Source organism: Anastrepha obliqua, chromosome 1 (assembly GCF_027943255.1).
Source record: "Anastrepha obliqua isolate idAnaObli1 chromosome 1, idAnaObli1_1.0, whole genome shotgun sequence".
In the NCBI taxonomy this organism is placed as follows: domain Eukaryota; kingdom Metazoa; phylum Arthropoda; class Insecta; order Diptera; family Tephritidae; genus Anastrepha; species Anastrepha obliqua.
Window position 1 is genome coordinate 73333308 of NC_072892.1, and position 17986 is coordinate 73351293.

The 17986-nt window shown below is 34.8% G+C and overlaps 1 protein-coding gene across 1 annotated transcript in view; it reads left to right on the forward strand.

Annotated features, from left to right (window-relative positions):
* The first annotated feature begins 10175 nt into the window (after positions 1–10175).
* Positions 10176–17986, forward strand: part of LOC129236381 (dystrophin-like) — a 49669-nt gene continuing 41858 nt past the window's right edge. Inside the window, exon 1 of the mRNA XM_054870738.1 lies at positions 10176–11758. Within this exon, the coding sequence (XP_054726713.1) occupies positions 10529–11758 (1230 nt within the window). The 5' untranslated portion in view covers positions 10176–10528. The remainder of the gene's footprint in view (positions 11759–17986) is intronic.

Consider the following 17986-nt stretch of genomic DNA (forward strand, 5'->3'; position numbering starts at 1 on the left):
AATTTTACATTACAATTTTGTAATGCCTCGCTGCGTTCGTTTTGCTGATGTACCAGTTGAACTCATCAGCTCTATCATAGTTCACTTCGACCGAGTGCACTCTTAGTGCTTTGTACTATTTAAATAGGGCTTTGTATTTTTGCTTTTTGTTTGTTCTTTTTACTGACTTTGGCTCTTTGCTACACCTATTACTTCCATCACATTCTGATACATGTATACAACGCCTAAATACAGGGTAAGTTAGGTTGGGTGACTGCTCCAAAAATGGTGAGACGTCCTTGCTGTAAAGTATATTAGTAATACCTCGTCTACTGAGGTATTATTAAACACATAAAGGGAGAAAAATTAAAGAGCGAAAAGGGAAATATTGGAGTGAAGGAAATTAAGAAAGTTTCATAGGCGAATAAGGTCCAATGGATTCACAAGTGCAGATAAAAACGCCATGCATCGTAACGCCATAAAAACATAACAATGACCACAGTGTTGTTCAGCTTATCAGCCTTCACTTCACATATGGGACTTAAAGCTATTTTCAGCCCTGTCAAAGTTCACCTGTAGTCCACCTGTTTAAGAGCAGACCACAGTAAGGCCAAAAAAACACTGCTCAGCAATATTTTCTCTTTTTGGATACTGGCTTCATTAGCGATCTGCTTTTGTTGTTCGCCACACACCCCCAATTTTTTAAATTAAAATGCTTCAATAAATTTCTGACCAACTATTCACCACTCTTTACGACTCTACTAAATATTATTAATTTTCAAATTTATTCAAACCAAAGTGGTAGTCAAACAAAATCGACTTAAAATATAAAAAATGCCCTGTATTTGCATTTACATGTCTGCTATACTTCTTTTGCCTTCAATTTGTCTCTTCCGCTCCGCTGATTGTTGATTGCCACTGTCATTGTTTACTATTTGACTTTTGTTGCACAGTGGCGGCAACAAGCATAGAAATTACAGCTGACGTTAATAACTTACCCCTCCTTATTTGTAGTATTAACATCCACATAAAGGCCGGGTGAGCACTTGAAATGTCAATTTGACATGTGTAAAGCGCGTTACTTCCTTTTGATAGGAGATCTCTGTGAGAGACAATTACTGCTTGCATACTCGTATATGCTTGGCAGCGACAAAATTGAGATGGAAGTATATGAGAAAGCTATTAATGATAGTTGTATAAATGTCAAGATAATAAAAATGGCATCTGGTAGATTGTTGTCTATATGCAGTGGTTTATAAAGATAAGCTTAGTATAAACAAAGGTGAAGGTCGTAGAGTTCAACTTTAACTGTCAGTCATGAAACAAGCAAAAAATAGTGCTCTTAACTAAAACCTGCCGATAAGCAATCTAGTAAAATTTTTCCACTCAAGAAGTAACACAAAATGATCACTGCCTTCCCTTAATAAAGCTTCGTCGCTAATAGCCAGGAATACCAGGCAGATTCTTACGAATTGGACAAGTTCACAATTTTAAAACTATGTATCTTTTTCTCAGCTAGAGACTACAAACCGAATTATTTCTAACTTTAAAGTGGGCTTTTTACCTAACTCGTGTTCTCAAATGCCGGCAAAGAAGAGTTTATTAATTCCAAGATTACGACAAGACTCAGGCACTCGCAATTTTTTTGAATTATTTTCATATATCAGCCGGTCTTTTTTTGCATCGGCTGAATTTATTTCACTGCACTGTAAACCTAACAAAATTTTATAAGGCACTTGAAATAATCTTTGAATATATCAGCTGAAGTATTAAAAAAACGTTTGCGATAAGAAAACAACAGGAACAGGATAAAGGGTGATTTATCTTAAACGGTTGCACTGTGGGCCAGAAGGCCAAAAAATTTGGCCAAAAGTCATTGAAAGGTTTTTCAAAATGCAATATAGTATCATCATATAGATAAGTGAAAGTAGTTATTTTGTAAATGTTATAAGTTTTAATGAAATATTTAAGCTTGTATAATAAGTTAATATAAGTGTAAGGCTTAAATGATCACCATATAGCTATTGTTCTAAACTGTCACTGTTTTACTGAAATGTAGTATTTGTCATTAATTATATTGCATTTTCTCATTAGTTGCAATCATGTAGTATGTGAAAATAGTCAATAGCTGAAAAAATAAATCTGATGTTAGAAATATTGAGAATAATTGTGAAAAATTTTGTTTTTTTTTACTACTTGTTAATACGCCGATTGAGCCTTGCGCAAAACTCCAGAAGCTATTAACAATTTCTTTACATTAACGTCTTCAGTAGTTCATGTGTAACAAGCTAAAGGTGCGGTTTGCTGCGGTTTTTCATTTTCTTTTTCAAAAAAATGAAGTTTTACTGATCTATGCGCGTGTTGACTGTATATCAATCATTTGCCAATAGGGTGTAAAAAGTTAACCAAGTATTAATAGTCACACAATTTTAACTTATTTAATTCATAATGACTTCATTGAAGAAAAAAGAGGTTCTTCAAATTATGTTAGGTAATAATGACATGAATATAACCGTTGATTCAATTTTAACTAAAATTGGTATCAATAAATCAGATGTAGGTTGTAAAGGATTGGAACGCTTGAAAAATGCTTTAAGTATTTAGTTTAAAGTCAAAAAGTATGCAAAATATCAGCATTGCAATAGGAAAATAGCTGTCTTTGAGTCCCAAAACTCAGAGTGGTTAGATTCTGAATTTACTATTCCTGACTTAGACCTCACAGCTAAAATAAGTAAGACTGAAATACTTAAAAGAGGTCGTCCATCGCTCGATTTTGCAGAAAAATCTACTAGATCGAAAAGACGAGAAGTGTCTAAAATCAGTGAAGAACATGATAATGATCGTCAGAAACTATTAATGGCTACTAGTCATGCGGCACGAGTTTCAGGGGAAGCAGATTTGCGATCGGTACTTAACGAACTTTCAAAAAACGAGGAACAGGCTAAGAAAATTAGAAAAATAATGACAACACCTTTTCCTACAATAGAAAAGAAAAGCCCAGAAGTGGCTTTAGCATTTCTTTTCGATAATTCTATGCCTAAACAAGTCTATCAGAATAAGCGATTAGCGACCAAATCTAGTGGAGCAGACATTTGGCCTGCGTATAATAGGATTAGAGAAGCCAAAGAAAAGTTAAGACGGTCGAAAGAGTCAATTAAAATTTCTGAAACGTTAGCTTCACGTCAAGAACTTTTAAACCACACGGTGAATAGAATAATAGAACTACAAAGAGAAGTTTTACACTGCCTTATTCAAAAAAATAAAATTACTGAGCTCAAAACTGTTCTGATGTGTTCTTGGGGATTTGATGGGAGTAGTGGGCATTCGCCTTACAAACAAGGTTATGATAGTGTCAATGAGAAACAGACTCCTACAGATGAAAATCCTCCTCCACTGTAACCTCCTCGTGGTAGATTCCGGAAACTACAACTTATTATGTAGGCTAACTGCAGGCGTGTCTCTTTATCTGACATATTGGATCCACCATTTTCAATTGTTTAAATCTAATTGCAGATTTGTCAACAGCGATACAAAAAAGCCCGAGTAACAAGTTTAAAATTAATCAGATAAAATTTAAAACAAAGGTCCGCATAAGGGATTCGACATTTTTAATTTCTAAAATCTGGCAGCAGATTCGTAATCAGCGCCCCCAAAAACCCCTAAATACTAAGTTTGGTAAAAAATAATTAATTTTAAAAAATTTATGTCTGCCATATTGGATCCGCCATTTTGAATTGTTGAAATCTGACTTCATATTCGTAATCAGAGACCATCAAAACCCCTAAGTACCAAATTTGGTGAAAAAAATCCAATTTTTTAAATTTCATGTCCGCCATATTGGATCCGCCATTTTGAATTGTTGAAATCTGACTTCATATTCGTAATCAGAGACCCCAAAATCTGTACATAGCGGTATTAAAAGTTATAAATTGTGGTGTTTTGGGAATTATGAATTTTGGCCACTTATAAGGGTCTCCTGGCCCATAGTGGGTTGTCAATAATATTATATATCCCTAGGTTTACATCTCCCTATACCCAAGGGAAGTAAACCTAGGAATATAGGTGCACATAACGTTTGTATGGAACAGCATCAGGGAGTCGAGATAAATATAGACTTATATACCAAGATGCTCGCAATGATGAGAAGAGCCGCCGGGCGCACCATAGCTCAAGCAAAAATTAATATACTTTCATGAAACTTGGAACACATTATTCTTTCGGGGCAATTAAGTACTGAAAATTGGCGAAATCGATCAATAACCACACCCACTTCCATATAACGGTAAAATTCAAATAAGCAAAAAGCGTGATGTCTCGGTTATAATGCATTTATGGGTGACTGCGTGTATTCCGTTAATAAAACCCATCCAGACTTGATACACGTTTTGCTCCTCACCTCTGTTAGAAATATTATTTGGACTGGACCAAAACCGTACCTTTTTTGTATATTTTAAGACTAAGTTCTTGCCTGTCCGTCTGATGTTCCAAGCTATAACTCCCGTTGTCCATGAGTTATCTTGATTCCAAAAATTAACAGCCAACCCTATTAAATTAAATTTTGATAAAATATTTACGGGTATATAAAGTGATTCTGCCCAGATCGCACTTGGCACTTCCTCACTGGTTTTTATTTCATCTTTTTTAATTTTTACCACCTTATTTACAATTATTCCTACTTACCTACTTCCTATTTAGCTCACAGCTATTCTCATACGCAATCACTCAAATTAGCGCCAGTGTTTCTAATCTTCATTTTAATCTCCTTTTTAATATCCACATTTTCCCAAGTACGTCTTGAGGGAACGAATAGCTGCAAATACTTTAGAGTTTGCTTAACTTTTTAAAAAGTTATTTGTACATCGTGGCAAAAAATACTTCAGCATCAGATCTAATTCAGGTGATGATACCTACATATATACGTATGTATATATTTATAAGTACGCAGCCACTCCACTTGAGTGGTAAAGTCTGATATGGCTGTATCAGCTAGCTAAGAGACTACACACAATTTATCAAAGCATTATCGGAGTTGAAATGCCTTAAATATTTTAATGAAGAACAACTTACATTTTTAGAAATTTTATTCGAACGGATTCGAGCATATTTTCAATAGCTAAATACTTTGAAATGAAAGCCGTGGTCAGTCAAGCCACGGAGAGCGGTTTTTCAACTCATTATGCTTTAAAAGTTTTTACTTCTCCATCTCAACCCTCGAAAAGTAGTTTGAGCAAGTTTTTACATTTCGATTTTCAGGAAAATATTGTCCAGTAATGAAAATTATAGATTTTTCCGCAGATGTGATGGATACTCACATCAGTTTTGACGATGTATAAGTTTAATTGCGCAAATATGAGCGAACTCTCCAATAGCTTTTTTACGAGTAGAACAGAAAGGGATTACAGAATGCTGAAAGTACGTGATGAGTAGTTTTGTAGAACAAAGTAGTTATATTTAGTATATTCTAACATTTGTCAGTTTGTGTTTTGCAGTGGGTCAACGTTTCCGAATTTGTGTCCCAGAAATATTTACACACAAATATTTTGTGTAAAAAGTGTAAGCTGATTTGTGATAGAAATATTATGGTCTTCAAGCAGGCGTTAATAAAGCTCATTAGCAAAATTAGCTCATATTTAGAAGAACGTGCATTTTTATGACTCTAAAATTCCACAGATTACTTAAACTACTAATCATAGAAACCGCACGTTAATTCATAAAAAAACACAAATCTAAAATTTGCATAAAAGAATTCAAACAAAAAATTAAAAAAGAACTTGCATTTTATATGGATGTCAGACCGGGGTGATGGTCGCTACGCAAAGCGCCTCTCATGAGCACACACAGGCACACCAATCAACTAAATCTATAAGCAAACTTTCACAAAAATTATAAACGTAAAATACTGGAAATAACCAAAATAGAATATTAATTTGTGCAGCTGGCAGTGATATACAATTTTGTTAATTTATGCGAATATACCACACATGCATACGTACGAGTATATATGAATGCACATACACACCTATGAAAAGTTAGTTGGGCAAATAAAAGCGAATGGTTGTGTGTACTCCAGACGACGGCGCTGGCCAAACAAACATCAATTTGATGGTAAAAGACGCACACCCACTCTCATACATTTATATGCATGATAACTAAATACATACATATGTACATATTGAAATATGCATTTAAATTCAAATAACTTCGCTTAGAAGAGCTTTTGCCGCTGCTTTTGCTGCTGTTGCACTTATCCACTACTTTTAGTTGAGTCAAATCAGTTGCGACCGTACGACAGACAATAATTTCAACTCAAGCTGTCAAACAATGAAATTTGCAATTCGCACGTGCGGAAAATCGTCAAACAGCAGCAAGCAATTATGAAACGAACCGAACGAATAAGAGGGGGAGAGAGATAGAGATAGAGAAGCAAAGTTGGTTAAATAAGTTTTGATTCGAAAACAATGCTTTAAGAGTGCAAAGACAGACGCAGCCACTGAGGGGAGAGCTTAGATAGTGAGTGGTGCTGAGAGCTGCCCGTGTCGTCTGCCAAAAGCGTGACACTCAGCAGACAGCAAGTTTTCACTTTTAACGACAAACATGCGTGCCAAGTGCGTTGGCGCGGTGAATGAAGTTACATAGTTGATGGGGGAAAATGATTTGTTGATGAGCTTATGAATTCGCATTGATTTTGTTTTTTTTTTTGGTTTTGCGAAAAGTATGGCATTAGTCGCTGACTTAGGTAAATAGCAAACTGCACGTTTATTGGCATTTAAAAATTAAATTTTATATTTTTCCCAAATTTTTAATTTTGGGCAAATGTGAACGGATAGACGAAGTATGCCAGAAAATTTTGTTCAAGATGCTTTCCATTTCAATTCAACCGGTCTATTCGGGTCATGTTCTTTGATTTCGATGTAACTCAAATATGTTGCTCTCTGGTCAAAATAATGAGACACGTATTTTTTTTTCGCCCGAAACAAATTTTTTTCAAGATTTATCGGCAATTTTGTTTTTTGGCTGAAAATCGATTTTTTTAATTATATAAGAAAATCTTTTTTACATGCTCATAACTTAGTCAAAAATGAACTGAGTTTAATAATTTTGGGTTCAATATGATCGTCATTACTTGCACGAGCGAATTCATGTAGAAACAATTGCAAAAAAGTAGTTGAATATTTTTTATTTTGCAAAAAAACAAAAAATGCGAAACAGGTTTTTTACTCAAAAATTCATTACTCAAAAATTCATTACTCAAAAACAACTCATTTTAGCTACTGCGCATTCAGCAAGTTAAAAAAAAAAAATACACCTTTTGAAATATTGAATTTCGAAAAAATCTCGTATTTTTTTGTTTTTTTGCAAAATACAAAATTTTTAACTACTTCTTTCCAATTGTTTTTATATGAAATCGCTCGTGCAAGTAAGGACGATCATTTTGAATCCAGAATTATTAAAATCGGTTCATTTTTGATTAAGTTATGAGCATTTAAAAAAACAAATTTCTTATTTAATTAAAAAAAATCGATTTTCAGCCGAAAAACAAAATTGAGGATAAATCTTGAAAAAAAATTTTCGGGCGAACAAAAAAATACGTGTCTCATTATTTTGACCAGAGAGTAACATATTTGAGTTACATCGAAATCGAAGAACCTGACTTGAATAGCCCGGTTGAATTGAAATGGAAAGCACCTCAACGGTATACCCTCTATTCCAATTAAACTTCTTTTCTACTAGATAACTATTTGTACCTTTAACATTTGAGTATGACTTCAAGCATGTGCTGGCCGCAAGTCCGTAAAAATACCTAGGGCAAATGTCATAAGCACATGAAACTATAGATTTTGTATAGTAATGCTGCATACTCAGTTGTTAATATTCTCATCAACTCAATTTTCTAAAGAATTTTGAAATTTCAAAGGCTAAGTATTTAAAAAACTGTTTTCAATGGTGACACTAGCTCTATGATATAAACATGGATATCAAACGAGACAGAATCTATGACGCTATTCCGAAAATATTTTGTGCACTTTTCGGCAGGCAAATAGAGTACAAGGATGTCCTTCGGAAAATGTATGCTTAAATAATCTTAAAATAAAAAAAAAATAAATAATTGGCGCGTACACCTCTGTTAGGTGTTTGGCCGAGCTCCTCCTCCTATTTGTGGTGTGCGTCTTGATGTTGTTCCACAAATGGAGGAACCTACAGTTTCAAGCCAACTCCGAACGGCAGATATTTTTATGAGGAGCTTTTTCATGGCAGAAATATACTCGGAGATTTGCTATTGCCTGCCGAGGGGCGACCGCTATTAGAAAAATGTTTTTATTAATTTTGCTTTCACCGAGATTCGAACCAACGATCTCTCTGTGAGTTCCGAATGGTAATCACGCACAACCCATTCGGCTACGGCGGCCGCCAATCTTGAAATAGCTTAGTGAAATAATCTTAAAGAAAAATATGCTTGAAGTTTTATAAAAATGTAGAAATAATAAATAATATATTAAAATCTGTTCCCTTGAAATAAAGTATACGCAATGTACACCTCTTACCGCTTACGATTTCCCTTGCAAAGTCCTTTAGAAACAAATGGGTGAGAAAATGTATAATTTCATCTATATATCAAATTATTCCTGGATAACAAAAAAGTTGGTTTTTTTTGCTCGGAGTAGCATAATAAATAAACTTATCATTATGTCAAAGATAAACATTTGGTAAATATTTTGAGAATTTTTAATTTCGGAAGAACTCAGGATGTATTTATGTGAATTTAGAAAACCAAATTATGTCTATATTTGTTATATATGTATATATATATATATATATATATATCTACTAATCCTGTATTGCTATTAGAAAAAACTTTTTCTATGACTTGGTGTTTCATGAACGGACTTTCGAACCTGTGCACTTCCGAATAGTAGTAACCCACTAAGCCATTCGACTACGGCGATATGACGCAGGAAAATAAAAATATTACAATTGGAGTTTTTGACAGAGTTGTACTATCTTTTCTATAATTTTTACCACGTTTTACCGCACATGCTCCGGGATATACCCTAAAATTCTTTGCGCTTCCTCCTTAAACAACGTCCTTCATCCCGCTTTCGTAATAAGCTTTAGTATGGACCCTAAGTATTGGTTTTTTTAAATTTGTACATCAGGGCACAACAATGGTGAAGTATGTGTATCAGTTTTATTTTCTACTTAACATAATCTCCAGATTTCACAAAATCTCCAGAATGAGATCCCGGTTTAGTCAGTTCAGTCGGGTTCCTTTGATAAGTCCACGCATCTTTCAAAACATTTTCGGCGGTAAGATCTCTTCAAATTGTATCAGTATGGTTCCCCAAATGCTTCCTACTTTCTTTTGTCAGGTTTTACAAGGCCTTTTTGCTCAACCCGCAGAAGTTGTCTGGACTTTTAAAGGGAACTTATGCTCTCTTCTTTGCGAATTTGTCTCAAACTCAATGCAAGTAAAACCGAACTTGATTGGTCACACCAAGTGTGGTTAATCGGCATGTCTTAATTAGGGAAACTTCCCAAGGTTGTATCTTCTAAACTTGTATGCTAATTGACTTAAAGCTGTGGGAGAATCTTTTAGACATATTTTACTACACATTCGATAAGTTAGTCTGAAAAAGTCCCTTTCCGCATATTCAAACTCTTGTAACCAATTAGAGATTACAATACACGAGCGCCCTTCTTAAACTCCAAGCCCATTCGCTGAAGTTTTTTAACGAAGGCGAGTATAAAAAATTGTTTTATTTAGGTATTCTAAGTATATATAGAAGTAATTTATTACAAAATATTTGTATATATTGCTCGAGTTGAGAATCTGAAAGTTCAAAATTGATTTTTGACCACTTTGGGGTGTCTTCGGTTATTTATTCTATATAGCAATTTTCGTCTTTTGTGAAATCGTTAAGTAGAGTTTTTCCATACGGAAAGTTGTAAAAAGTTATATTTTGTAAATATCAATTAAACTTACACAGATACGTCAGAATAAATCTATAGATTCACAAGGTTAGATATATAAGATATTCGATGTTTATTTTTAATCATTCACAAACACATTAAAATAATGAACTTGAAATACACGTGCCCACAGACGTTTTGGTTTTACTCATAAATTAAAGTACAAACACGCAGGAACATTTAAATTAAATCTGCAGAATACCTAGAAACATGTAATTAAATTGTGCCACAAATTATAGGGCAACAAGAAGAAAACCCACTATAAAGTACGTTTTAAATGAAATAAAAAAATATAAAAAAATAACTGCTACAAAAAATTTCAACTACAGCAGTGTAAAAAACAAAAATAAATGTGAAAAAATCGCCAACACCAAAGCGCGCGCACAGCAACATAATTAGAGAGCGGGACCAGCCAGCGGCTCCTGTGAGCTCATTAAAAATTATAGAAAGCATAAAAGGAGAAGAAAAAGTTTTAAGTGAAAAATAGCAAACTGTGCAGCATTCAACTTAAAAAAAAGCATTTAAACCCAAAGGCAAATATAAACAGTCGCGCGCCAAGCAGCCAGCCCACCAGCTAGCAATGCGCCTCTTAAAAGTGCCACTAACGGCAGACAATGCTGCTGTGGCAGGCGCGCAGTTGGCACATGACATCATTATTGCGAATCCAATAGAGCCCTTGCCGCCACAGTCACAGGCGCAGCCACATCACCACCAACAACAGTACTATCAACATATCAGCGCCATGCATGTAGTGAATGTGCAACAACTAAAAATGGCTAAGAGCGCGGCAAGCGACAAAAGCAATGCAGGAACAGCGAGCAGCAATCGCCGGCGCAAACAGCAGAAAACAAAAGCTGCTCAGCAATTGCACATTGGTAGCAGGGAGGTCAACAATTACAACTGCAACAATAATGATCAGCATACACATACCGCGCCAACGGCAGCAGTAAAATCAAGGTCGCTGGAACGCTATGCTAAGCCGCCTCATGCAACACTGCTTGCACTGGAACAAGAAAGCGCGATCACACCTAATCTCGACGCCTCACCACGCCGACGCTTTCTCTCACCATTCAAGGCGCTCAAACGACGCAGCCGTAGCAGCAGCAGCAGCGGTGGTGGCAGTAGTCGCTGTGATTCGCGAGACGTTGCGGTGGCCGCTATGTTGGAAATGCAATGTGAGCAACAACGGCAGCCCAACGAAAAACAAAGGGAGCCGCGTGTGGAGCAACTCACCACAGCACAAACATTGCTGCAGCAACATGTTGCTAAGCGCGCGCAACATTTGCATTCATCAAGTTCACAGAGCGGCGATAGTGGGACTGGTGGCACCGAACTCGAAATGGAGTTGCAAGACTGCAGTCGCACGTCTGCTGCGGCGAGTAGTCAACTCAGTCTTAGTTTCTCTCAGCTGAGTAGTGGTGGTGATGCCGGTGACGGTGACGATGATAGCAGCAGCGATGCAGTAGTTGTGGATGTTGAAAAGGTTCGTCACGAGTGTGTTATCGACAGAAATACAATTGAGAGCCATCCTGTGGAGCGAAATGCTGCTGCATCGTCGCCCCAAGCTGAGCAATATGGTGGTAAGGAGACGACGGCTATTACAGTAGTTGAAAACGATGCGCCGGATGATGATGAGACACACAACTTCTCCGTCAGTGTGGACGATTTGGATGCTCCATTTGCTGAGGAGTCGCTCTACACGATCGGCAATATAACGTTGGTCGACGACACATACTCCAATTATGATCCGAACAATGATGCAGAGCGTATGTTCCTGCAGGTGGTGGGCATATTGCGCGATGAAAATGAGGTGCGTTATTTTGTAAACAATTTATTTTATAAGAATTTATATGTATGTACCTAGTAAGCAAAATTTCAATTGCTTTTTAAATAGACATGGTGTCACTGAGAAAAACAGCTGAAAAATAGCTGCCAGATTTACAGTGAAGCTTACATTGCAGTAGAATTTCATTATTATGCCTTTTATTCATAGCCATTGGTATTCAGTTTATCTTGAAATTATTTCAAACTCATCTACATACATACTATACATGTGCAAATGTACTATATATTTGTAAGTGGTTTTAGTCAAACCTATACAAACGACTGAAACATACACGCGCTTCAATAACTACCCTTTGAGGTCATATGGGGATGAAACACTGCGACATATTCCAGTTGTGATTTATTTTCTCATATTGTGCTTGTCATGCGTAATTAACATCAAACGCGATTAATGACCTCTAGATATGTAGTTAAACGTCCCACTATTATAATATATTAAGCAAACTCTGCAAACACCTTTATTTTATATTTGAGTAAAATCAATTAAACATTTACAATCGGGTAAACCGGTTATGAAAAGGAGTTTGAATGCATGTGCAAAACTCCCCAAACGAAGCGAAATACAAACCAATCCATCTACAATTAAAGAGTGGAAAACTGGAAATTATTTGTTTAAAAATTTCAAATCATTTAGAAAAAAATGTTAGGACCTCTTATGACACCTCGGAGCAGAAAATGAATTTGTATTGAAAGCTTTTTCATGGCAGAAGTACCCTCAGAGGTTTGCCATTGTCTATGTTATTCGAAAATCTTTTTTTATCATTTGGTGATTCATGCCCGGTGATTCGAGTCTGGGCACTACCGAATGGTAGTTTAGTTTACTTAGTATAAGGAAGAAAAAGGGGACATTTTGTGAGGAGCTCCAACCTTGATCCGTTAAAGATAGATTTTACTAAATTAGATTACTCAGATTAGAGAGAAATGAGTTTCTTAGTTAGTAAAAATTTTAATAGTTAAATATTTGATAATAAAAAAATTATTTTCATTAAAAATTTTTTTTTTCTACAAAATCTATTTAACGGTACAAATTAGTCGAAATTGGTAATAAACATTTACTACATTTTAAACTCACTGAAATTTTAAGAGATTTTACGATTTTTCTTAAAATTTCATTAAAAACAAAAAAGTATATATTTAAAATGTTATTAAATGCAATTTAAGGAAAGCCGTTTTGAATCGGTTCGAAGCAGGTAGATTGAAATTCAATGGGAATCGACGTGGCCTACATTGAAACCCGGAAAACCGCTTGGAAATTTTAAAATTTTAAGTATTAGGCAACTTTATTTCTTCTGTTTAATTTATGCCTATGATTAATATATGGTAATGACGAGCGACATAGTGCGGGTAAAAAAAGTAATAAGTTTGTATGTGCTCAGTGGGCATCACAACTAGCATACATCGAGTGGTAGTCACGCACAAACCACTCGACCACCGCGGGGACATCTATGGTTTGTATCCACTAAAATAAATAAAGGGCCTAACCAACACTAGTAGAGTTTACTGAAATGTACGGATTCAATAAAAAATTCCAAAGTGAAAAACTACGCATTTCATACTTATTACTAAAATTACAAATAAAAGCTTAATTGGCTTCTGTAAAACTTTTAAATGTGTTTCAAAAACAAAACTAAAAAATTGCAAGCTTTGTTAATTTCGCCAGGACGAATACTTCATCTTTGCTTTCTCCCAAACGGCCTTGAAATTTTTGCTGTTGTAATATTTAGTAATATCATAAAATATTTTACTTTTCATGCAGAAAAATTTTCGGTCAATTATGAGCTAATTAGAATATTTAACAGAAATCCCAAATACACTTTTTGAATTCAAACCAGTTAAACCACCTAAAATCGGTTGAAACGGCTATGAGGCAAACTGTGTAGTTTTCCATCTCCCATCTCCTGTGAATAATCTAACAATTTAAAAATTATTTTTGCAGTATTTAAAAATGCAAATTGTATTTCAGAATAATATACTCGTGCATACCTACTACAGAATTCAAAGCATCCTCCTTCCCACATTGTCGCCACATAAACTGTCAATTGCAAGCAGAAAGCGTGAGACTGAAAAAAACGATGTCGTAAAAGAATCATAAAGTTGTTTTATAGTTACACCAAATACTCCTCCTCATCCCCTTTAGGTATTTATTAAAGTGCATAAATTTCCCATGTACTCACACACACACAGGGAAAATTACAACAAAAAATTCGCTGCGTGAAAGTTGCCACGTTAAAAATTAAGAAGAATACGCGCATATTTTCTGCAAGCTCTGGCAGTAATTAGAAAAAAGAAAAGAAAAAATTATACTTCCCATTAAATTCTTGCATTAAGTTCTTTTTGCGCGCGAAAGTATGGGCATGTATCTGGTATATACTTACTACAGTATACAGGGCCGTCGAGGTAAATCCGGAAAACATTTCATTTTTCATTTCATTTATTGCCCAAAATCATTTTAACATAGGAGTTTACAAAGTTATGTTAAAATTAGATTATTTAGCATTATCCTAACATACATTTGTATTTATCTAGGAGTTTAAAACGTATTTTTCTTTTGATTATACAATAGGTTATCATTATTATTTGAAATGTCTTTGGCATAATTTTAAAACTTATTTATATTCTCCCAAAAAGGGCTTAAAAAGGAGATAACGTATATTAAACTTCTATAATTTATTTGGCTATAAATTGATGAATGTTATAAACTAAATTTTCATCGTTGAAGTTGTAAGTATTATATCGCCTATGATAATATATTGCTTTACTATTTTTATGTAACATATTATTATTTTTTAGTATTTTTAAATATATTGGTGATAAATGTTTTTCAGTTCATTTTCTATGAATGTCAGTTTATCAACAAATCTTACTGACGATTTCATTAAGAAAAAGTCTATGCGTGATATTTTACATTTTTTATATAAACTTTTATTAGAAACTCTTTTCCGAAAAGTACCACTTCTGTAAGGTTGGCGGTTAAGACCGCTACAAATTCTTAAAACATATCGTTCAAATCGTCTGAGTCTCTCCATTTGGCTCGACGAAATGTTGAACCATATCGGATGAGCATAAGATATGATTGGTCTAATTATTTGTTTGTAAATATTTATTTTAATACAGTTCGATAGTCCACTCTGCCTTCTTAATAAATTACAATAGCTAAAGAACATTTTTTTTGCTTTTGTCAAAATGAAATCTATATGCCTTACAAAGGTGAATTTGCTATCCAAAATTATGCCCAAGTATTTGATTTGTTCTTTGTATTTTATGTTGAATCCATTTATTTTAATTTGAGGCTCATATTTAGGAGCATTTGGATATAAATTTTTACGTATTCCTTTAACAATAGTTGTTTCGCTTTTATTGAAGTTTATTTTTAGCTTCCATTTGTGAAAGTATGTATTTAATTCATTTAGGTATGAGTTAACGGCTTCATTAGCTTTGGTTATGCGTTGGTGAGATCCCAATATAATTATATCATCTGCGTATATGAGCACTTTAATATCGCAATTATTAATTTCGGAACTTAATGGTGGGTCAGGGAAATCAGCTAAGAAGATTTTATAGAGAATTGGCCCCAATAAAGAACCTTGTGGCACACCTGAGCTAACGTCTCTTGTCAAAGAATTAAATATACCTTCATTAACATAAAATGATCGCTCTTTTAAATAACTATACAACATTATGCAAAGATTTTTTTCGAAGTTGAACTTCCTGTACATTTTAAATAAGATTCCTTCCACCCAAGCAGTATCGAATGCTTTTTCCAAATCTAGACTGACTAATATCGTCGCCTGTCGTCGATTTAAATTACTACAAATAAATAGTCAGAGAGTAAAGTTAGTGCGTGGCATGTTGAATGATATGGCCGGAACCCAAATTGATAGTCTTTTAAGACATGTCGCTCTTCAATATGTTGTTTTATTTTTTCAAGCAAAAAATCTTCCAATAATTTACTAATATTTGAAAGAAGAGATATTGGGCAGTAATTAACAAGAGAACTAAGGTCAGTGTTTGGTTTCGGAATGCATTTTATTTTTGGAAATCATTTCGATAGCTCTGGAGCAGTAGCGTTAAGTCTAAAACCGCTGATAAAGAGACATATTTTTAGTGTATTGTTTCCTGATTGACATTGGAATGCCGGAGTAAGTGCTAGTGAAATGATGAGTCGAGATCAGGACAGAAGAGCTGCGATACTAGAGTCACTTCGCGCCGGAAAAAGACCTAAAGGGATAAATGAGTTGCAAAAGTTTTTCGTGAAGCCGACTGCAAGGATGATGTCTTTTCGAGCAAGTCATACAAAGACTCAGGCTTGGCTCCAGAATAACTTACCCTACCACTGGTCACCAGATTTTTGGCCACCTTCAAGCCCAGACTGTAATCCTCTTGATTATTACGTGTGGGGCACAGTTGAAGCAAAAGTTAACGCGAAGCCTCATAACACTAAGGACGCTCTGAAGACAACCATCGAGGAAGTGATGACCACAATGGACAAAGAGGAAAAGAGAAAAAGAAGTAGCTCGCGCATGTGGGCGCTTCAGGTCCCGGCTGGAGCAGGTAATTGCACGAGATGGAGGTTACATTGAATAATTTTCAACTATGATATGTGCACTCACATTATATGTACAAAGTTAAGTGCAAATAAAATTATTTTCGAGTAAATATCCAATAGTTTTGTTTTTAAGTTCAACATTCCGGATTTACCTCGGCGGCCCTGTATATTGTGGAGCCAACCGTCAATGCAAGGCTTCATTCTGCAGTGCCTAAAAAATCTATATCAATTCTCGGCAGTCGCTGCACTGCTTTCATGCTAATCCCTTCTGCGCTTGATGCAACTGACACACTGTCCCTTTCAGATAGTCTTTTCCCGAACTGCCTTTTCGTAACATCATAGCTTTGCTTTTACTTTTGTTCTTCACGAAATTTTTGTCATTTTCAATTTAAGTTAATTATGAAAAATGATTGCAAAGTTTTGCGTTGCCAAGGAGCAGTCAGCCTCCCTCTGCATGAGCCAACCCCCAAGGAATTCGCGCTTTTCATGGCAATGCTTTTCGATACATAGTACCTACATATCTAATATATTTATTTCAGTAAGTATGCACATATTCTTTCAGGGTTGTTTAAACGAGCCCGCAAGTATGCAGTGCCAATGTGGCAGACGCCTTTTTTAGTTTTCACTGTGTCACAATGATGTGATAGTAATGATATTTGCGTTTTTTTTTATTTTTCAGTCAGTCTTTCGTGTAAATGGTGATTATGCTCCAGTATATACTTGTACGAGTATTCACCTGTGCTAATACTTACTCTCAAGTCAATTTGATATCCATTAAGGGGTACGTTTAATTAATTGAATAGTGACATTTTTTAAACTGTGTGGCTCACAAAGTAGTGATTAGCCGCGTTTTGTAGTTTATTTAACTTCAAAATTCTACTCAAAATGATGCAGTAATACCTTTTACTTGAGAAATGGCAATACAAAGTCGTGTTGAAAAAAATTTATAAAATCGAAGCGAAGCCTGACTCAGATGAAACTTCCAACATTTTTTTAGATTACCATGAACCACAATTGAAGTTTTAGCCACTATGGCCACCTGATTTGGCTCAATCGCAATTTACACCCGTGGTCAAAATAATAGATAGGCGACACATTGAACAGTTTTTACTACTTTTCTCTTGTTTTTTTCACACGTTTTTTTATAAAACCTTAGTTCATTTTAAGAAAATTATCATGTATATAAAACAAAGTTTCCTACACCAGATTTAGAAAAATTCTAAAATTTTTATCGAAATTTCAAACTTTTTAATCAAATTGAAAAAAATGATGTAACTAATACTCGAAACTTTCAAAAATCAGCGAGAACTTTAAGCCACTGCAAACTTGCACGAAAATTTACTAAAATTTAATGAGCGTTAAAACTGCGTACCTACATTTTTTTGCATATTGGCTAAACTAATATTTTTATTTCATTTCTTCGTCACGTCGTTGTCCATTTGGTAACTGGGTACAACCCGTTGATATTTTCAAAATTGTATGTTTGTACGTAGAGGTTTCCCTGCGTATTAAGTTTTCTATTCAACTTATTGAAATCTTGTATACAGAATTAAAAATAATTTATTTGTTGCGATTACCGATAACAGCTGAATATGCATAAAAATGTGTGTAAAAGTGTAAACATACTTAAAGTATGTACATACAAAG